The sequence below is a fragment of the Ctenocephalides felis genome, unplaced genomic scaffold (genome assembly GCF_003426905.1).
Source record: "Ctenocephalides felis isolate EL2017-DRISC unplaced genomic scaffold, ASM342690v1 CF-g0.4_SCAFFOLD_01451, whole genome shotgun sequence".
Taxonomy (NCBI): domain Eukaryota; kingdom Metazoa; phylum Arthropoda; class Insecta; order Siphonaptera; family Pulicidae; genus Ctenocephalides; species Ctenocephalides felis.
Window position 1 is genome coordinate 1 of NW_020537605.1, and position 22,402 is coordinate 22,402.

Here is a 22,402-nt window from a genome sequence, read left to right on the forward strand (position 1 = left end):
TCAATTTTCAATTTCGTCTTTGGTAGGGAGTTTTTCAATATCAATCGCTGAATTTTATTATTTATTTATTATTTTTTTTAAATAATTTTATATGAATAAATTATCTTAATCAAATGAAATATAATCAATATTTATTAATAAAATTTTATATATCACTTTAAATAAATCAACTATACATAGAACGGCAAACTCTCATAATAATTAAATTCATAATTTTTTCTAATTTTTTTTTATATAAATATAAGTAAATGGAAATTAATTAATGAAATAAATATAATCATTAATAATTTATGAAGTTTCAATCTTTTTTTCATATCGTATTCGAAAAAAAATTTATATAACTTTAAATAACTATATATGAAATTAAAAAATATACAATCAAAAAAAAAATTTATATATAAATATATATTATAATATATATAATATAAATTTCTATCATCAGAACGGCAACTCGCCCATATTAATTAAATTTAGAATTTTTTAAAGAAGCTTTCAGAAATTCATGACGAATTTACAAATTCAACTATAAATTTTTTTAACTTACACACAACACCACTATTCAACAAGTCAAATCCAGTGTGTTTTCAATAATTTCAATTAAAAAAAAAATCAATAAAATTTCTAACGTATCGATGGAATAATTCTGCAAAATAAAATAATTTGAAAAATAATAAAAGTTCTTTTAATTGATCATTTGGGTGGTCCTGAAAAGGACCGATTTGTTTTATAGGACGACAGGCGTCTAAGCGCGTTCTCCTCGAATACGCCGGCTAGTTAATATCCTTGGGCATGATGGTTACGCGCTTGGCGTGGATCGCGCACAAGTTTGTATCTTCGAACAGGCCAACCAAATAGGCCTCGCTAGCTTCCTGCAATGCCATGACGGCGGAGCTCTGAAAACGCAGATCGGTCTTGAAGTCCTGAGCGATCTCGCGCACTAGACGTTGGAACGGCAACTTTCGTATGAGAAGCTCGGTGCTCTTCTGGTAACGACGGATCTCACGCAGAGCTACGGTGCCAGGCCGATAACGATGCGGCTTCTTCACACCGCCGGTCGCCGGCGCGCTCTTGCGAGCCGCTTTCGTTGCAAGCTGCTTACGGGGCGCCTTGCACCGGTGGACTTGCGAGCTGTCTGCTTCGTACGGGCCATTATAACTCCTAGATTTCGTTTCGAGAACCTTCTCGTTTGACGATCGTTTTGATACTGACGCGTCCGGCTCGAATATTATGATCAAAATACATTACGAATGTCCGATGCTGTGCTCGGCTGTCATTGGTCGGCGCCGAATGCTCGCATAGCTATGATGGGCGTGGCCTAGCGAGCTCAAACTTTTCAATAATTTCGCTCGTCGGAATTCAGTCGTTATTCAGACTTCGAGCTGTTAACATCAATTTGTAAATTTATCCCGACTGCGATATATGGAAATGACCGGCCGTGGCAAAGGTGGTAAGGGACTCGGAAAGGGTGGCGCTAAGCGACACAGGAAAGTTCTTCGCGATAATATCCAAGGTATTACAAAGCCGGCTATACGTCGTCTTGCTCGCCGTGGCGGCGTCAAGCGTATCTCGGTCTAATCTACGAAGAGACCCGCGGTGTTCTGAAAGTGTTTCTCGAGAACGTTATCCGCGATGCAGTCACATACACCGAGCACGCCAAGAGGAAGACCGTAACCGCTATGGATGTCGTATATGCGCTCAAACGTCAGGGTCGTACACTGTACGGTTTCGGCGGTTAAATTGATCAACGGACGCAGTCATTTCTTATAAATAAAACAAAAAAAGAGAGCCCTTTTAAGGGCTGTCAAATATAATTAAAAGAACAAGTAATATATTTTACAATTTACGTACAGGCTTTATTTGATTTTATATGAAATTTGTTTATTTTCTTGCAGAATAACTTGCTTTGGTAATATTATTGATAATATTATCAAATTGGAAAGCCCTTCGAATATGTTTTAAAGAAAGTATTAATTAATATATATTTTACTATTTTTTCGTATTGACTTTTTATATGCAATTGATTTCTTTTCTTACATGGGGGGGGCTTCAATTAATAGAAATAGAATACCTTTTAGTATTAGTATACTTTACAGTTAAGGGCTTCGAAAAGGGCTCTGAATTGAAGGAGCTCAATTAAATGAATGAATTTATTAAATTTTGCATATTATTTAAATTTATATAACATGTAATAATATATTTTATATATTTAAATAATAAAATTTTTAAAATATTTACGACAATAATTTTATTTTTACGAAAATATTTAAATTGCGATTTTTTTTAATATAAATATTATTTTATAATAAATTAAAATAAACTTAAACTTATTAACTAAATTTGAAAAACTAAAGTTTTAAATTGAATTGAATATTCAATCATTAATTTTTATCATATTGAAAATATATAGAAATTGAACATTATTTATAATATAAATTAATAATAACGATCTCTAATAGAAATCTGATCAAAATTTATTGAAAATCCTAATAAAATATCATTAGTGTCAGGTTATTTTATTTTATCTATAAAACCAATGTAAAAATTATAAAGTTCTTTTGTAAAATATTTGTGGGCCCTGAGAAGGGCCTTTGTTATTGTCGACAGAACATATAAGTGGCATCACAAAATCTTCATCATTTTATTTCGAGCTGGTGTACTTGGTTACGGCCTTAGTACCTTCGCTGACGGCGTGTTTGGCCAACTCGCCTGGTAGCAATAGCCGGACTGCTGTCTGAATTTCCCGACTAGTGATTGTAGAGCGTTTGTTGTAGTGAGCCAAACGCGATGCCTCGGCCGCTATACGCTCGAAGATATCATTCACAAAGCTGTTCATGATGCTCATCGCCTTGCTCGAAATGCCCGTGTCAGGATGGACTTGTTTCAAGACTTTGTAAATATAAATGGCATAGCTCTCCTTGCGCTTACGTTTCTTCTTCTTGTCGCCCTTTGAAATATTTTTCTGGGCTTTGCCTGCTTTCTTAGCCGCTTTTACCGCTGGTTTTCGGTGGCATGTCTGATGTTTACTAGTACACTGACTGAACTGATCGTGCTGCCCTTCTCTCCCTCTTCCTCTTGACCCTCGTGCTTCAGTTTCGTGTAAGGTAAACATATCGTGCTGTGAGTTATTATTTATTGGTGGTATTCCTTGACAATATGTATTACGTTTGTAATACGTGGTATTACTGTCGTCTATTATTCATTTAATTAATATATTCCTGGTTCATAAAACCATTTCTAATATTTTCGGTTTGTTCATATTTCTCAAACTTCTGAAGTTTAGAAGTTTGGGAGTAATCTTTTGTCTGTCCAGTAGTTTTTCCTTGTGAATTTGCCTAGGTCTGTAATATTTTGGTTTTTATGATTATTTATTGCCATATAAAACTTCTTCGTGATGGTAGCAATAAACTCTTTGATGTAAGGTATTTTTGCTTCTTCATGAAGTGCTTTATTAGTAATAAATTTATTATTTTGTTGTCTGTTTTTGCCTGTTATCAGTCTAAGGCATTTATTCTGGGTCCTTTGTAGTTTTTGGTAGTTGTATTTACAAGTGTTTGTCCATGCCGGCCCTGCATATGTCAATATAGGTCTTATCATTAGTAGATAGAGTAGCCTTTTGTTTTGCTTGTTTAGGTAGCTGCTGTTGTTGAGAAGACAGTGCAGTCTATTTATCGCTGCAGACGCTTGATTATTTCTGTATTTTGTGTGTTCTTTGAACGATAATTTTTTGTCAAAGATAACACCTAAATATTTGATTGTATTAGCCCATGGGATTTTGTCCGCTCCAATTTGTAGGGTTTTCTGTTTGTCAATGGTTTGTTTTTGTTTGTTAGTGAAAAGTATGGCTTCTGTTTTTTGCGTATTCAGTTTTAGTTTCCATGTGTCTAGGTAGTGGTCGATTTGTAATAAGTGTTCTTGTAGTTTCTTTGTTAGAATTTCGATTTTAGCACTTGCAGAAAAAATTGCTGTGTCGTCTGCGTATTGCAGGATTTGGGTGTTTTTGTGGGTAGGTATATCATGCATGTATATGTTAAAAAGTAGTGGTGCAAGAATAGATCCTTGTGGTAAGCCTGCTGCAATTGCTTTTTCGTCTGACAATTCGTTTTTGACACACACTCTAAAGGTTCTGTTCTTAAGATAGGACCTTATGATGTTGATTAGATATCTTGGTAGCTCTATTTTTTGCAGCTTGTATAGTAGTCCATTATGCCATACAGTGTCGAAAGCTTTCTGTATATCTAAGCTTACTAAGCCTGTATGTTTCTTCATGTTCATAGCGTGGATGGTTTTTTCTGTAAGTATATTTATGGGATGTTGGGTTGCGTGTCCTGACCTAAATCCATATTGGTGTTTTGGAAGAACGTTTTTCTTCTTTATGTGATATAATATTTGTTTTTGTATTATTTTCTCTGCCAGTTTTCCCATAGTCGGTAGTAAGCTAATAGGTCTGTAATTTTGTGGAAATGTGTCGCTTTTACCTGGTTTTGGAAAAGGAAGTGTTTTGGCTGCTTTCCATTCTACTGGGTAGTGTTCAAGAGATAGCATGGCGTTTATGATTTTTGTGAAATTTATTATGGCTTTACGTGGTAGATTCTTCAGTACAATATTTTGTATGTTATCGAGTCCAGGAGCTTTGTAGTTTTTTAATTTTTTGATGTTTTGTTTGACATCTAACGGGGTCACTCTGCAGATAGGTGTATTCAGTTGTTTATTGTGTTGTACGGTTTTGTTCACTTTGTGGTCGTGTTGTATGTTCCCAAGATCAAGGTTTTGCCGGTGAGTTTCTTCCAGTACTTCGGCTATAGCATCTGCTTTGTCTTTGTTTGAGTAGACTACCCCATTGTGTCTTGAATGTAGTGGTGGGATATCATTGCGTTTCCGAGTTCGGTTTTTTGTCAATTTCCATAAGTTGGTGCTGTCTTTATTAATGTTGTCTAGTTTCAGTTTCCATATATCGTTTTTTATGTTTTCTTATGTGTCTTTGGATTTCACTCACAAACTTGTTTAGTAATGCTTTTAATTCAGGTACACGTTGTTTTTGCCATTTTCGTCGTATGCTGTTTTTGACTTGAATAAGTTTTATAATGTGTTCGGGTAGTTGTTCGTAGCTTTGCTTATTTATTTTTGGTATGTTTTTCTTTATAGAGTGTTGTATTAATTCAGTAAGCTTTCTAACTTCTTGATCTATTTCACATCTTGTCAGGATGGTTTGCGTTAAGTCTAGCTGGTTGCTTACGTCATCTTTAAATTGCGTCCAGTCTGCTTTTTTGTAGTTGTATTTTACTATATATGATCTCTCCGTATATCTTTCTGGTGTTTCGTAAATTTTTGTATAGACAGGGTTGTGGTCGGAATCCGTTTCGGATATTGTTCTGGCGAGCTGCCTTGTATGGATATTTTTCGTTATGAAAAAATCTATTGTGCTTGGTGATTTTTTATCGTCGCTTGGGTAATATGTTGGTTCTTCTGGATATATAATTTTATATGTTTGTAGGTTTCTGAAGATCATGTCATGTATGCTTCTCCCATCTCTATTTGTTCTTTTACAGTTCCAAAGTTGATGGTGTGCATTCATGTCTCCCCCTATGATTACTTGTCGATTAAGGTTCATGACTGTTTCTAAGTCATTCGTATCCAGTGTATTTTGTGGTCGTTTGTAAATTGCAGCTACTATTATTTTTGTATTTTTAACTGTAATACTTGCTGTTGTCGCTTCTATGGTGTTTAGCTGAGGTGTTAGAGTTGAATTTTGGACTATATCCTCGTGTATTAATATTGCTGTACCACCACCACTTGCTCCATCTCGGTCATTGCGGTAGATTTTGTATTGTGGAATGTGAAAATTAATGTTTGGGTTTAGTCGAGTTTCGGTCAATAACACAATTTGTATGTTGTGTTTTCTCATTATATAGGTTAGTTCACTTGTTTTGTTTCTTATTCCATTGCTGTTCCATGTCATGATATTTATGCTGTTATTTTTTCGGGCCATTTATTTAAAAGTAGCGTTGAAGAATTCCATACCTATTATTATAAAGTCAGTAATATTTTTGGCGTTCATGATCTTTGGCAAAAACTTTTGGATGTTGCTTATTATTTTACTTAGGTCGAATTTAGATAGCAAATCTTGAATTTGTTTCATTGTATTAAAAATGTCGCTATTTGTGGATGATGAGTTTTCTTGTCGTTCTTCATTATTTTGGTTATTAGTCGCCGTCTCTTTGAGTAGTTCGCTGTAAGATTTGGTTTGTTTCGGCGGAGGAGGTGCGTCAACCGCTTTATTTTGATTAAGAGGTTTGTTTCGTATTTTATTTCTAAGTTCAATTAAGAAGGGGCAGTTTCTGTAGTTTGCGGGGTGCAAATTCCCGCAGTTTACACATTGTGGTTTTTCTTCTTTTGACTTGCTGCATTTTCCTGGTTCGTGGTCTTCTTTACATTTAACACATCTGTATTTTAGGTTGCAGTATCTGGCTGCGTGTCCAAAGTTTTGGCAATTGTAGCATTGCAATAATCTTTCTGAAGCATGTAGTTTCTCCCATTTTACTATATATCCCAAGATGTGGCGCACTTCCGTCACTTTGCCAATATCTTGCTGTGGGGTTAGGACTACAATATAGATCGGTAACTTATATGAAATGTTTCCTTCTACTTTCTTGGACATTTGTATTATTTTGCTCACGTTAATTTCCTTGTTTTGTAGATCTTCTTTAATGTCTTCTATATCTATGTTTGGGTCTATCCCCCTTAGTACAATTTTCTTATTTGTTTCCTTCTTATCTCCGTGTGTGAAAAAATTGTATTTATTATCTCGTAGGTATTTAAGCAGATATTCATTATCTGTGGTTGTGTAGGTATTTACTCTCAGGTGATTTTTACTTATATATTGAATTGACAAATCCTTTTTTATATTAGATTTAATTGTTTTTAACACATGGTGAGGTATTTCGCTCTTGATAATCACAGTTGGCATTTTCCTGTCTAATTCTTTAGGATCATTTTTAGATGTACTTGCCTTTGGGGAAAGCGCAGTTTTCTTCCTTATTTTTTCTTCGGAAGTATTTTCCCGAGCTCGTTTCTTATTTATCTCATTTGCGGTTTCCATCAACTCATCGGGTTCTGTATCCGTGTCTGTGCTTGATAGTGGTTCAAATCTGTTTGAAAGTTTCACTCCGGTTATATCGTCGATGCTGTCGTTAGAGTTTAGTATTTGCCGAAGTTCTTCAACAGAGTACTTCCTCTTATGGAATTGGTACTTTTTAGTGCGCCCCATTTTGTGGTAACGTACTAAAATCCAGTGCTTGAGAATTTCAGATCATCATCGCAAAATCACACTTATTCACTTCACTTATCACTTTTTATTTCACTTCACTTCACTTATCTCACTTCACTTATTCACTTATCATCATCCATCAATCAATCGATACGAAAATCAAATGACCCAATCAATGAATCAATCTGCAATCAATGACTGATACAATGAGTCGTGCCGACGCTCCGTTTTCGTACTGCTTCAACGTTTTGACTGAAGCCGTAACAACGTACGTAGGCAAGGGAGGGGCGTGTCTACAAAAAAATGGGCGTGTGCTTGCAACGCTCAGAAATCTATACGGGCCCGTTCGAGAACTTTGATATCATTCTCAGTTTGAACACGAACCTGTAAACATGTCTGGTCGAGGCAAAGGCGGTAAAGTCAAGGGAAAGGCTAAGTCACGGTCTAACCGTGCCGGTCTTCAGTTTCCAGTCGGTCGTATTCATCGTTTGCTACGCAAAGGCAACTATGCCGAGCGTGTCGGCGCTGGTGCACCCGTCTACCTCGCTGCAGTCATGGAATATCTGGCCGCCGAAGTTCTCGAGTTAGCCGGCAATGCGGCTCGCGACAACAAGAAGACCAGAATAATTCCGCGTCATTTGCAACTGGCCATCCGCAATGACGAGGAACTCAACAAACTGTTATCGGGTGTTACGATTGCTCAGGGCGGTGTATTGCCGAACATACAAGCTGTGCTTTTGCCAAAGAAGACAGAAAAGAAAGCTTAAATTTCTTTTATTGTCGCAAATTGACATAAAACCGTCCTTCTCAGGACGAACAACTTTATTCAAAAAATGAACATATATTATTTTACTATTTATTTATTATTTTACTATTTTATTTATAATACTATTTAATTTACTATTCAATACTCATTTTAATTTATTTTAATTTTTTTATCATAACATTCGGTATATAATTTAATTGATTTTAGATATTTTTATTTAAATAAATATAAATAACAACATTTGTTTGAATGAATCAAAGAATATTTAAGGTTATAAATGTACGAAATAATAACTTTATTTATTAGTTACGTTGTTATAAATCATTTAAAATGAATATAAAAAAAATCTATATAAGTATATTAATTTTTGTAGTGATTTCAACATCAAATAAATAATTCTTGTTTTATTATCGAATATTAGCACATTTATATGTTATTATGTTATCAATTATTATTGAATTTCACTAATATCGATTATAGAATTTGTATATTTAAAAAAAAAAATTGTAGGGTTTGTTAATGATTTGATTTTTATAACATTCGCAATTCAGGCTAAAATCTCGCATGTTTTCTGACCCTCGAGCAAACGGTTATTCACGGTCGTCGTGTTTAGGAACTGCCGCTGTATAGTGGCCTAAATGTTTCAGCAAGCATTTACGCTAGATATCAATGTCAATACCATAATACCTTATAGCAATTTGTTAGTCTCGACGAGAAGAATAAAATAATAATTATTCATAAAGAAAATAATAATGTTATAGTGAATTTTGACGCGTGTTTTTAAAAAGGGGCGTGGCTTAGTGATCGTGGAAAGTTTTACTAATAATTATCGTACAAAATTTATTAATAATCATAAATAAATGTACAAAATAATAACTTTATTTATTAGTTACGTTGTTATAAAACATTTAAAATAAATATAAAAAAAAATCTATATAAGTATATTAATTTTTGTAGTGATTTTAAAACCAAATAAATAATTCTTGTTTTATTATCAAATATTAACACATTTATATGTTATTATGTTATCAATTATTATTGAATTTCACTAATATCGATTATAGAATTTGTATATTTAAAAAAAAAATTGTAGGGTTTGTTAATGATTTGATTTTTATAACATTCGCAATTCAGGCTAAAATCTCGCATGTTTTCTGACCCTCGAACGAGCGGTTATTCACGGTCGTCGTGTTTAGGAACTTACGCTGTATAGTGGCCTAAATGTTTCAACAAACATTTACGCTAGATATCAATGTCAATATCATAATACCTTATAGCATTTTGTTAGTCTCGACAAGGAGAATAAAATAATGATTATGCATAAACAAAATAATAATATTATAGTTAATTTTGACGCGTGTTTTTAAAAAAGGGCGTGGCTTAGTGATCGTGGAAAGATTTACTAATAATTATCGTACAAAATTTATTAATAATCATAAATAAATGAATTGTTATAAAATTATAATAGTATTATTATAAAGTTATAATGAATTATTATGAAATTTTACTATTGTCGAATATAAATTTTGTATATTTAGGTATTATTTACATATTTCCTTAAAATTTAAGAAAAATTAGATAATCTCGAAAAAATTATATGAACACACATAACGATTTATATATCATTTTATTCGTGATTTTATTCTGCATCTTTCGTACGAACAAAGTTTTTTCGTATCTTTTACTGTTTAGCTAGTAGAGAGCAATCTGTGTGATTGATCACTTATTGAAATGCAAATTACATTTAGATTGCAGCAATTATTGACAATATTTCTATATTTTCATAAAGAAACCATATAAATTATAATACATTGTTAAAATTTCGTATGGTTCTCCAGTCATTCAATTCTAATAACAATCACCATTTAGGCTAAAATCTTGCATGTTTTCTGACCCTCGAACAAACGGTTATTCACGGTCAGCGTGTTTAGATATAGCAGCAGAGCCGCATATTCAGTTCAGCAAGCATTCAAGAATAAAAGAATAAAATAATATTTATTAAATATCAACTAATATATAATCTTTTCTCGGCAATGAATATAAGATATTATTATTTTATTCTATACAATTGAATTAAAAAAAAAAAAACATAAATATTATATTTTATTATTAATGACTAAATTATTTATACATTCGATTTATTTTAATAAAATATAATATGATAGAAATATTATGATTTTACAGAATAAACAGTTTGTGAATTTTTTGACTCAAGTTATTTCAAGAAACAACAGTACAATTGTTTACTGTTTTGTATTTTATCGTTCTTTTGAAAACTACGAATGAAATAATTAATTATAACGATAATATTATTTTATTAGATACTATGCAAAAAGAGAATAGAGCACACTTCTTGAACTTGAATGCACGACGCGACATAATGTTTTACACAAATGATTTCTAACCGAATTTTATGCGTTGGTGTATTGATAGTGTATTACATCGTAAATATAATTAATTATTTCATACAAATAATATTTTATTTTAATAAAATATTATATTCGTTATTTAATCAAATCGTTTATATTAGCTATTGTTCAGTATAGATTCATAGAGTACTCAAATGAATGTTCAATGACAGTTTATGAACAATTATGATACTATTTATGAATAAAAATTTACAAAAACTGTTTCTAGGATATATAAGTATAATTACATCGCATCAAAATATAACATATCTCAATGCTCATAAAAATGCGATAACGATTTTGTTGAAAACGCACTATTGAGTGCAGAAGTTATTTGAATATAATTAGCGATATTTTAGAAAAACTAACCGTTGAAATAAATCATGCTTTTGATGATATGTTGGGGATGAATTTGGCTATCATGTAAATCCATTGTTTTATGCGAATTATTTAGAATAAAAGCGCTGGATTTAATTTTTTACAAATAATTTACATTTTTGTAAAATTTTCAAATATTATTGTTTTCTCCTCGGTCCTACACTTTTCGAATATAGTTTTTGGCCACGCCCCTAACATATTTAACCAATCACGTGTTAGATTTACATTTTAACCTACGATTTTTTACTATAATGTCAGATAACGCTTTATCTACGTCGCCGGCGGCAACCGCTGCGCCAGCGACAGCATCGCCGAAAAAGGGCAAGACTGCGGCTGTTAAAAAACCGCGAGTGAAGCCGTCCCATCCTCCTACATCTGAAATGGTAAACAACGCTATTAAAAGTCTGAAAGAACGCGGCGGATCGTCGCTGCAGGCGATTAAGAAATATATGTCGGCCAATTATAAAATCGACGCCGAGAAAATGTCAACGTTCATTAAAAAGTATTTAAAGTCAGCTGTTCAAGCGGGCACACTGATTCAAACAAAAGGCAAAGGTGCTTCGGGTTCGTTCAAACTTGCCGCGAACGCTAAACAGAGCGGCGGCGAAAGCGGTGTTTCGGCTGGAAAAGCCAGGACCGCTAAGACGCCAGCGGCAAAAGCAAAATCGAAGACAGCAAAGTCGAAGGGCGCCGCCAAACCTGCTTCGTCCCCTAAAAAGAAGTCTGCATCCGCAGCGGGCACATTAAAAAAGTCGTCGGCGAAACCTAAGACGACAGTCGATAAGAAGAAGACCATTCAGGGTAAGTCGACGAAAGCCTCATCGGCCAAGGCAACGAGCAAAACGAAGAAAACCGTCAAGACCGCAGCCGCAAAGAAACCTAAATCGCCAAAGAAGACATCAAAAGTAGCCAAACCTTTGAAAAAAGCGTCACCGAAAAAGAAGTGAAAACATTTCATTATCTTTTTACACAACAGCAAACGAAAATGTTTGCACAAAGTCCTTTTCAGGACTAACAATAAATTTTTATCAAAGAACATTATTATTTTACTTATATATATCTTATCATCTTATATTATAGCCTTTTCGTGGACTTCGGAAAAAATTTTAATAAAATATTTGTAACAGGAGCGCAGCAACGCTCGCTGTGTTCCTCGCCGCCGTGTTGTGTCATTGACGAAATTTAAAAGTCAAAGTCTTTTCAATTTTCAATTTCGTCTTTGGTAGGGAGTTGTTCAATATCAATCGCTGAATTTTATTTATTTATTTATTATTTTTTTTAAATAATTTTATATGAATAAATTATCTTAATCAAATGAAATATAATCAATAATTTATTAATAAAAGTTTTATATATCACTTTAAATAAATCAACTATACATAGAACGGCAACTCTCATAATAATTAAATTCATAATTTTTTCTAATTTTTTTTTATATAAATAATAAGTAAATGGAAATTAATTAATGAAATAAAATATAATCATTAATAATTTATGAAGTTTCAATCTTTTTTTCATATCGTATTCGAAAAAGAAAATTTATATAACTTTAAATAACTATATATGAAATTAAAAAATATACAATAAAAAAAAAATATTTATATATAAAATATATATAATATAATATATATAATATAAATTTCTATCATCAGAACGGCAACTCGCCCATATTAATTAAATTTAGAATTTTTTAAAGAAGCTTTCAGAAATTCATGACGAATTTTACAAATTCAACTATAATATTTTTTAAACTTAACACAACAACACACTATTCAACAAGTCAAATCATGTGTGTTGTCAATAATTTCAATTAAAAAAAAAAATCAATAAAAATTTCTAACGTATCGATGGAATAATTCTGCAAAATAAAATAATTTGAAAAATAATAAAAGTTCTTTTAATTGATCATTTTGGTGGTCCTGAAAAGGACCGATTTGTTTTATAGGACGACAGGCGTCTAAGCGCGTTCTCCTCGAATACGCCGAGCTAGTTGAATATCCTTGGGCATGATGGTTACGCGCTTGGCGTGGATCGCGCACAAGTTTGTATCTTCGAACAGGCCAACCAAATAGGCCTCGCTAGCTTCCTGCAATGCCATGACGGCGGAGCTCTGAAAACGCAGATCGGTCTTGAAGTCCTGAGCGATCTCGCGCACTAGACGTTGGAACGGCAACTTTCGTATGAGAAGCTCGGTGCTCTTCTGGTAACGACGGATCTCACGCAGAGCTACGGTGCCAGGCCGATAACGATGCGGCTTCTTCACACCGCCGGTCGCCGGCGCGCTCTTGCGAGCCGCTTTCGTTGCAAGCTGCTTACGGGGCGCCTTGCCACCGGTGGACTTGCGAGCTGTCTGCTTCGTACGGGCCATTATAACTCCTAGATTTCGTTTCGAGAACCTTCTCGTTTGACGATCGTTTTGATACTGACGCGTCCGGCTCGAATATTATGATCAAAATACATTACGAATGTCCGATGCTGTGCTCGGCTGTCATTGGTCGGCGCCGAATGCTCGCATAGCTATGATGGGCGTGGCCTAGCGAGCTCAAACTTTTCAATAATTTCGCTCGTCGGAATTCAGTCGTTATTCAGACTTCGAGCTGTTAACATCAATTTGTAAATTTATCCCGACTGCGATATATTGAAAAATGACCGGCCGTGGCAAAGGTGGTAAGGGACTCGGAAAGGGTGGCGCTAAGCGACACAGGAAAGTTCTTCGCGATAATATCCAAGGTATTACAAAGCCGGCTATACGTCGTCTTGCTCGCCGTGGCGGCGTCAAGCGTATCTCGGGTCTAATCTACGAAGAGACCCGCGGTGTTCTGAAAGTGTTTCTCGAGAACGTTATCCGCGATGCAGTCACATACACCGAGCACGCCAAGAGGAAGACCGTAACCGCTATGGATGTCGTATATGCGCTCAAACGTCAGGGTCGTACACTGTACGGTTTCGGCGGTTAAATTGATCAACGGACGCAGTCATTTCTTATAAATACAAAACAAAAAAGAGCCCTTTTAAGGGCTGTCAAATATAATTAAAAGAACAAGTAATATATTTTACAATTTACGTACAGGCTTTATTTGATTTTATATGAAATTTGTTTATTTTCTTGCAGAATAACTTGCTTTGGTAATATTATTGATAATATTATCAAATTGGAAAGCCCTTCGAATATGTTTTAAAGAAAGTATTAATTAATATATATTTTACTATTTTTTCGTATTGACTTTTTATATGCAATTGATTTCTTTTCTTACATGGGGGGGGCTTCAATTAATAGAAAATAGAGTATACTTTTAGTATTAGTATACTTTACAGTTAAGGGCTTCGAAAAGGGCTCTGAATTGAAGGAGCTCAATTAAATGAATGAATTTATTAAATTTTGCATATTATTTAAATTTATATAATATGTAATAATATATTTTATATATTTAAATAATAAAATTTTTAAAATATTTACGACAATAATTTTATTTTTACGAAAATATTTAAATTGCGATTTTTTTTAATATAAATATATTTTATAATAAATTAAAATAAACTTAAACTTATTAACTAAATTTGAAAAACTAAAGTTTTAAATTGAATTGAATATTCAATCATTAATTTTTATCATATTGAAAATATATAGAAATTGAACATTATTTATAATATAAATTAATAATAACGATCTCTAATAGAAATCTGATCAAAATTTATTGAAAATCCTAATAAAATATCATTAGTGTCAGGTTATTTTATTTTATCTATAAAACCAATGTAAAAATTATAAAGTTCTTTTGTAAAATATTTGTGGGCCCTGAGAAGGGCCTTTGTTATTGTCGACAGAACATATAAGTGGCATCACAAAATCTTCATCATTTTATTTCGAGCTGGTGTACTTGGTTACGGCCTTAGTACCTTCGCTGACGGCGTGTTTGGCCAACTCGCCTGGTAGCAATAGCCGGACTGCTGTCTGAATTTCCCGACTAGTGATTGTAGAGCGTTTGTTGTAGTGAGCCAAACGCGATGCCTCGGCCGCTATACGCTCGAAGATATCATTCACAAAGCTGTTCATGATGCTCATCGCCTTGCTCGAAATGCCCGTGTCAGGATGGACTTGTTTCAAGACTTTGTAAATATAAATGGCATAGCTCTCCTTGCGCTTACGTTTCTTCTTCTTGTCGCCCTTTGAAATATTTTTCTGGGCTTTGCCTGCTTTCTTAGCCGCTTTACCGCTGGTTTTCGGTGGCATGTCTGATGTTTACTAGTACACTGACTGATACGAAATGAGTCGTGCCGACGCTCCGTTTTCGTACTGCTTCAACGTTTTGACTGAAGCCGTAACAACGTACGTAGGCAAGGGAGGGGCGTGTCTACAAAAAAATGGGCGTGTGCTTGCAACGCTCAGAAATCTATACGGGCCCGTTCGAGAACTTTGATATCATTCTCAGTTTGAACACGAACCTGTAAACATGTCTGGTCGAGGCAAAGGCGGTAAAGTCAAGGGAAAGGCTAAGTCACGGTCTAACCGTGCCGGTCTTCAGTTTCCAGTCGGTCGTATTCATCGTTTGCTACGCAAAGGCAACTATGCCGAGCGTGTCGGCGCTGGTGCACCCGTCTACCTCGCTGCAGTCATGGAATATCTGGCCGCCGAAGTTCTCGAGTTAGCCGGCAATGCGGCTCGCGACAACAAGAAGACCAGAATAATTCCGCGTCATTTGCAACTGGCCATCCGCAATGACGAGGAACTGAACAAACTGTTATCGGGTGTTACGATTGCTCAGGGCGGTGTATTGCCGAACATACAAGCTGTGCTTTTGCCAAAGAAGACAGAAAAGAAAGCTTAAATTTCTTTTATTGTCGCAAATTGACATAAAACCGTCCTTCTCAGGACGAACAACTTTATTCAAAAAATGAACATATATTATTTTACTATTTATTTATTATTTTACTATTTTATTTATAATACTATTTAATTTACTATTCAATACTCATTTTAATTTATTTTAATTTTTTTATCATAACATTCGGTATATAATTTAATTGATTTTAGATATTTTTATTTAAATAAATATAAATAACAACATTTGTTTGAATGAATCAAAGAATATTTAAGGTTATAAATGTACGAAATAATAACTTTATTTATTAGTTACGTTGTTATAAATCATTTAAAATGAATATAAAAAAAATCTATATAAGTATATTAATTTTTGTAGTGATTTCAACATCAAATAAATAATTCTTGTTTTATTATCGAATATTAGCACATTTATATGTTATTATGTTATCAATTATTATTGAATTTCACTAATATCGATTATAGAATTTGTATATTTAAAAAAAAAAATTGTAGGGTTTGTTAATGATTTGATTTTTATAACATTCGCAATTCAGGCTAAAATCTCGCATGTTTTCTGACCCTCGAGCAAACGGTTATTCACGGTCGTCGTGTTTAGGAACTGCCGCTGTATAGTGGCCTAAATGTTTCAGCAAGCATTTACGCTAGATATCAATGTCAATACCATAATACCTTATAGCAATTTGTTAGTCTCGACGAGAAGAATAAAATAATAATTATTCATAAAGAAAATAATAATGTTATAGTGAATTTTGACGCGTGTTTTTAAAAAGGGGCGTGGCTTAGTGATCGTGGAAAGTTTTACTAATAATTATCGTACAAAATTTATTAATAATCATAAATAAATGTACAAAATAATAACTTTATTTATTAGTTACGTTGTTATAAAACATTTAAAATAAATATAAAAAAAAATCTATATAAGTTGTTGGGAGTCAAACAGCGCTGTCACCAAATAATATGCTGGGCAGTCGAACACCGCTGTCACCAAATAATTATGTTGGACACCGCGTTGATGAACAGAAAGGGTTGTTGGCGCCGCTATATGCAAATCGGTGTTGTTGCTCTGGACCTTCCGATTTTCCTGAAAAACTCACTTGCTGAAAATACTTGAGATACTTGATAAATAAAAGACTATTTCAAAAACTTCACTTTATTTCACTTTAAGTACAAGGAACTCGGAGGTATTAGAAGAGAAGTGTTTGCCCGGCGACCGACAGATTAAGACTGATTTATTTCATAATTATTAAAACTAAAATCCTTTGAAACGTAGTGGGGATTTGTCTCGAATATTCTATGCAACGAAAAGGACAATGTAATGGATTTAGCTGATTAAACAAAATGTTATTCATGCGAACTTGGTGAGAATTGTTAACTAGGCGGAATGTCGATAATAAGATCTTCCTGAGATTTGTCGACGTAGATTTATGATTTCGTGAGAGAATGTTAATGTCAGCTACTACGCAGTAGTCTGAGAAAAGTTAATATGAACCGTTAATATCAGCTAAAGCTCAAGGGTTCTAAGATTTCAGTCTGGACTTGTTAGGAATCTAATATTATGACAGTGGTTAGGAACTTGTAATATCAGGGGTGTACAACACCTCCCTCGCCAATGTAGCGACTCCCGGCGCTACCGTAAAAAAAACTGACACCAAAAGACAAAAAAAAAACATTATTCAATTCAAGAAAAATGAATAGCAAAAATCGCAACAATTCATTAGATTTGACTAAAAAGTATTAAATATCACGAAAAGGAAAAAAAAAAATTTTCAATCCCCAATACGTTTGAACAGTAATCTTGGATATTCTTAAATTAGCTTTTAGATTTAAATTGAAAATAAAAAATGTGGAAGTTCAATTTTCTTTAACTAATAATTCTATAAAATTATAAATTTATTCAAGATATTTTCTAAATTTACCTAAAACTTGAGATAATTACTCATTAAACATTAACTAAATCATTAACTTTTGCAATAAAATCTAAATTAATACTTGAATTTGTTTAGGTAAATTTAAAATTACAATTATTATTTAATTCAAGGAATCATTATCAAAATTATGTTCACTATTTGTATACTACAAAAAAAATCAATAAAATCAATTGATAATCAATAATCAATAATCAATAATTAATATTCAATAATCAATAGTCAATAATTAATAATTAATAATCAATATTCAATCAATCAATAATCGATAACTAATAATCAATAAGTCAACAATGGATTTTTTTGAAATCAATAATTAATGATTGATTATCAATAATCTATTATGCTATATTTAATAATCATAAATCAACTATTTAAAATTAATAAGAATGAAATAAATTTAAAATTAAAAATTGATAATGATTGAACGTTAGAACATCTGTATTCATTTTCACCAAATAATATGTTGGCAGTAAAACACCGCTGTCACAACGACCAAATAATATGTTGAAAAGAAAAAAAAATGAAAAAAATTGGTAATGATTGAACATTAGAACGTCTGTATCATTTGTCTCACAAACTCTGTATGCATCTTTAAATAAAGGCATTGACTTTTTGGATTTGCTTGCATAAGGGTTTTTGTCCGTTAATAATTCTAAATCGTCGTTTTTAAATCTTCCGTATTTTGCGTTATTGTCATAGGATTCCTTTGCGTTGGTTTGTTGATAACGATGTTTGTTTGTAGTTGTGATTACCTCTGGTTCATCAACTTTTTTGATTGTTTTCTTTGTTTGTAATTCTGAACGTTTGTTTGTAAAATCTGTGTATGAGTGCATTTTGTGCGTTTGTGAAATTTGTGGGTCGTTTAAAATTTTGTCTTTCTGTTCTTTTTCGTTATTTGATGTTAAAATTGAAGCATTTTTGTCATGCGTTTCTTTGAATTCGTCTTTGTCTTTTACTTGCTGTTTGTCGTATCTTGGATCTTGTTCTTTGATTGATTTTGTGCAAAAATTTTTGTTTTCAATTTGTAACGAAACATTTTCATTTTTGAAATTTAATTCCTTTTGGTCGGTTTTATTTATTAAAAAAGAATTGCAAATTTGTGATTGATCTTTGATTGATTTTGTGCAAAAATTTTTGTTTTCAATTTGTAATGAAACATTTTCATTTTTGAAATTTAATTCCTTTTGGTCGGTTTTATTTATTAAAAAAGAATTGCAAATTTGTGATTGTAATTCACGTACTGTAACAGTATCGTTGTCTGATGTTGTTGAAGGTTTTGAGTCTTGGGTTTGGGAATTTGTGGTTTCGTCACAGTTTGACTTACTCTTAGTATGTGTGTTGGAGGTTTTTGTTGCATTTTCTGAATGTGTGTACGAATAGTTACATTTTTGTCTGTGTTCGTTGGTAGGAGTAATAAAAGTTTTTGATGCGTTATAATAGTTTCGATTTATATTGAAATTTCTTCGATTGGGATTTTTACAATCATAAATTAAATGTCCCGGTTTTTTACAATAATTACAAAATGTTTGATTATCATTATTTGAATTAGCGATATTCCTTTTATTTAAGAAACATTGCGAAGCAATATGCCCACGTTTTTTACAATTGTGACATGTTATATTATTATTTTGATCATTTCTAATATTTGATGAATTTTGACAAGCTTCTTCTCGCAAAGCTAAGTCAATAGCATCTTTGATATCAGAAAATCGGCAACATTTGACTAAAGTTCTTAGAGGTTCTGTTAAGCCATTTTCAAAAACTTTTATACCTACTTGTTCGAATGTAATTTGTGTTGTTTTTGCATAGTCATGTCCTACTCTAATTATGTTCGAATAATGAATTTGTCGTAATATTTCGTCAATTCTGTCTCCAAAACTTTTTACTGTTTCTTTGTATTTTCGTTTTAAATTGTTTAATTCAATTATTAAACTAGCAATTGGTCGTTTAGCAACATATTCTTTAATCAAATAACATTTTAAATCTTCCCACTTATCAAAATTAATAAATTGGATTTTTGCAACAATTTGTGGGTCTAATTTCAATTTTATTACTGTAAGCAATTTTTCCGCTTCTGATGGACTCAAATCCACCGACAATGCATCAAAAGCAGTAATGAATGAAGGAAGATTTGAAGGTTCCCCATTGAAATTCGGGATTAAAGCAATGGCGGTTTGAATATTTAATTTTCTTTCGCGTGAAATATCAGTTGGTTCATTCATTTTTTGAAAAAATGTGAAAAACTATTAAAACAGAAGCGCAAAAATTTACAAAAATATATTAAAAATAAGCTTACTGACAATGAGTTGTAATCCTTAATCAATTGAATATCCTTTTGGTTCACTTAAATTGCACAATATGCACTTAAACTTTTATAACACTTGAACAATAATTTTGTATCACTTTTTGTTTACACTTTGATTTGAATTTTCACTTTTGATTTTTCACTTAAAAATAATATTTGAACTTATCTATTCTTGTTTCTTGATATGAAATATCTCCTTTTCTCCTGGTCTCTCGTTGAAAAATTCTTGTTTTTTGATTCTTGATTTTCTTGTTTCTCCTTGATACGATCCATGGAAATTTTACTTCGGGTCTTGATTTATTTTATCACTTCAGGTCTTGATTTATTTTATCACCCTGGGTCTTGATTTATTTTTTACTTCGGGTCTTGATTCATTTTATTACATCGGGTCTTGATTTATTTTATTACTTCGGGTCTTGAATTATTTTATTACTTCGGGTCTTGAATTATTTTATTACTTCGGGTCTTGAATTATTTTATTACTTCGGGTCTTGAATTATTTTATACTTCGGGTCTTGAATTATTTTATACTTCGGGTCTTGAATTATTCAATATTTGAGTCTTCGGTTTCTGATCATCAACTAAGTCCACTTTTGGTAAGGCTATCCTCGGAGGCAAAGTTTTCCAAATCACGATGTACTGCCAATTTTAAAGTAGCACCCTTATATTTTTTTTTTGTCACTCTTGGCAGTTATTTTTCAAACGCCGTTCTTTCAAGCTCACAAAAAAAAATTTTGAATGTTACTTCATCAGTCAAACACCGCTGTCACCAAATAATATGTTGGGAGTCAAACAGCGCTGTCACCAAATAATATGCTGGGCAGTCGAACACCGCTGTCACCAAATAATTATGTTGGACACCGCGTTGATGAACAGAAAGGGTTGTTGGCGCCGCTATATGCAAATCGGTGTTGTTGCTCTGGACCTTCCGATTTTCCTGAAAAACTCACTTGCTGAAAATACTTGAGATACTTGATAAATAAAAGACTATTTCAAAAACTTCACTTTATTTCACTTTAAGTACAAGGAACTCGGAGGTATTAGAAGAAAAGTGTTTGCCCGGCGACCGACAGATTAAGACTGATTTATTTCATAATTATTAAAACTAAAATCCTTTGAAACGTAGTGGGGATTTGTCTCGAATATTCTATGCAACGAAAAGGACAATGTAATGGATTTAGCTGATTAAACAAAATGTTATTCATGCGAACTTGGTGAGAATTGTTAACTAGGCGGAATGTCGATAATAAGATCTTCCTGAGATTTGTCGACGTAGATTTATGATTTCGTGAGAGAATGTTAATGTCAGCTACTACGCAGTAGTCTGAGAAAAGTTAATATGAACCGTTAATATCAGCTAAAGCTCAAGGGTTCTAAGATTTCAGTCTGGACTTGTTAGGAATCTAATATTATGACAGTGGTTAGGAACTTGTAATATCAGGGGTGTACAACAAAGTATATTAATTTTTGTAGTGATTTTAAAACCAAATAAATAATTCTTGTTTTATTATCAAATATTAACACATTTATATGTTATTATGTTATCAATTATTATCGAATTTCACTAATATCGATTATAGAATTTGTATATTTGAAAAAAAAAATTGTAGGGTTTGTTAATGATTTGATTTTTATAACATTCGCAATTCAGGCTAAAATCTCGCATGTTTTCTGACCCTCGAACGAGCGGTTATTCACGGTCGTCGTGTTTAGGAACTTACGCTGTATAGTGGCCTAAATGTTTCAACAAACATTTACGCTAGATATCAATGTCAATATCATAATACCTTATAGCATTTTGTTAGTCTCGACAAGGAGAATAAAATAATGATTATGCATAAACAAAATAATAATATTATAGTTAATTTTGACGCGTGTTTTTAAAAAAGGGCGTGGCTTAGTGATCGTGGAAAGATTTACTAATAATTATCGTACAAAATTTATTAATAATCATAAATAAATGAATTGTTATAAAATTATAATAGTATTATTATAAAGTTATAATGAATTATTATGAAATTTTACTATTGTCGAATATAAATTTTGTATATTTAGGTATTATTTACATATTTCCTTAAAATTTAAGAAAAATTAGATAATCTCGAAAAAATTATATGAACACACATAACGATTTATATATCATTTTATTCGTGATTTTATTCTGCATCTTTCGTACGAACAAAGTTTTTTCGTATCTTTTACTGTTTAGCTAGTAGAGAGCAATCTGTGTGATTGATCACTTATTGAAATGCAAATTACATTTAGATTGCAGCAATTATTGACAATATTTCTATATTTTCATAAAGAAACCATATAAATTATAATACATTGTTAAAATTTCGTATGGTTCTCCAGTCATTCAATTCTAATAACAATCACCATTTAGGCTAAAATCTTGCATGTTTTCTGACCCTCGAACAAACGGTTATTCACGGTCAGCGTGTTTAGATATAGCAGCAGAGCCGCATATTCAGTTCAGCAAGCATTCAAGAATAAAAGAATAAAATAAT

General features: G+C 32.5%; 7 protein-coding genes and 2 pseudogenes across 7 annotated transcripts; 5 read left to right on the top strand and 4 right to left on the bottom strand.

The window, feature by feature from the left end:
* Positions 1-770: 770 nt before the first annotated feature.
* LOC113369716 (histone H3-like) lies at positions 771-1,274 on the bottom strand. The gene is made up of 2 exons (XM_026610285.1): positions 1,246-1,274; positions 771-1,158 (listed from the first exon to the last, which is right to left on the bottom strand). The coding sequence occupies exons 1-2, from the start codon at positions 1,272-1,274 to the stop codon at positions 771-773; spliced, it is 417 nt and encodes a 138-aa protein (XP_026466070.1).
* Positions 1,275-1,419: 145 nt separating this feature from the next.
* LOC113369705 lies at positions 1,420-1,756 on the top strand (annotated as a pseudogene).
* An 804-nt stretch (positions 1,757-2,560) lies between these two features.
* LOC113369704 lies at positions 2,561-3,011 on the bottom strand (annotated as a pseudogene).
* A 1,623-nt stretch (positions 3,012-4,634) lies between these two features.
* Positions 4,635-8,073, top strand: LOC113369706 (histone H2A). The gene is made up of 2 exons (XM_026610276.1): positions 4,635-4,643; positions 7,657-8,073. Exon 2 carries the CDS (start codon positions 7,657-7,659, stop codon positions 8,029-8,031), a length of 375 nt encoding a protein of 124 aa, XP_026466061.1. The 5' UTR covers positions 4,635-4,643; the 3' UTR covers positions 8,032-8,073.
* Positions 8,074-11,031: 2,958 nt separating this feature from the next.
* LOC113369702 (histone H1-like) lies at positions 11,032-11,791 on the top strand. Its single transcript, XM_026610274.1, has one exon. It carries the CDS (start codon positions 11,068-11,070, stop codon positions 11,761-11,763), a length of 696 nt encoding a protein of 231 aa, XP_026466059.1. The 5' UTR covers positions 11,032-11,067; the 3' UTR covers positions 11,764-11,791.
* Positions 11,792-12,748: 957 nt separating this feature from the next.
* Positions 12,749-13,229, bottom strand: LOC113369703 (histone H3). The gene has a single exon (XM_026610275.1). It carries the CDS (start codon positions 13,182-13,184, stop codon positions 12,774-12,776), a length of 411 nt encoding a protein of 136 aa, XP_026466060.1. The 5' UTR covers positions 13,185-13,229; the 3' UTR covers positions 12,749-12,773.
* A 152-nt stretch (positions 13,230-13,381) lies between these two features.
* On the top strand, positions 13,382-13,843 carry LOC113369714 (histone H4). Its single transcript, XM_026610283.1, has one exon. The coding sequence runs from the start codon at positions 13,462-13,464 to the stop codon at positions 13,771-13,773; it is 312 nt and encodes a 103-aa protein (XP_026466068.1). The 5' UTR covers positions 13,382-13,461; the 3' UTR covers positions 13,774-13,843.
* Positions 13,844-14,597: 754 nt separating this feature from the next.
* On the bottom strand, positions 14,598-15,095 carry LOC113369712 (histone H2B-like). The gene has a single exon (XM_026610281.1). It carries the CDS (start codon positions 15,045-15,047, stop codon positions 14,676-14,678), a length of 372 nt encoding a protein of 123 aa, XP_026466066.1. The 5' UTR covers positions 15,048-15,095; the 3' UTR covers positions 14,598-14,675.
* Positions 15,096-15,233: 138 nt separating this feature from the next.
* LOC113369711 (histone H2A) lies at positions 15,234-15,657 on the top strand. The gene has a single exon (XM_026610280.1). It carries the CDS (start codon positions 15,268-15,270, stop codon positions 15,640-15,642), a length of 375 nt encoding a protein of 124 aa, XP_026466065.1. The 5' UTR covers positions 15,234-15,267; the 3' UTR covers positions 15,643-15,657.
* Positions 15,658-22,402: the final 6,745 nt, after the last annotated feature.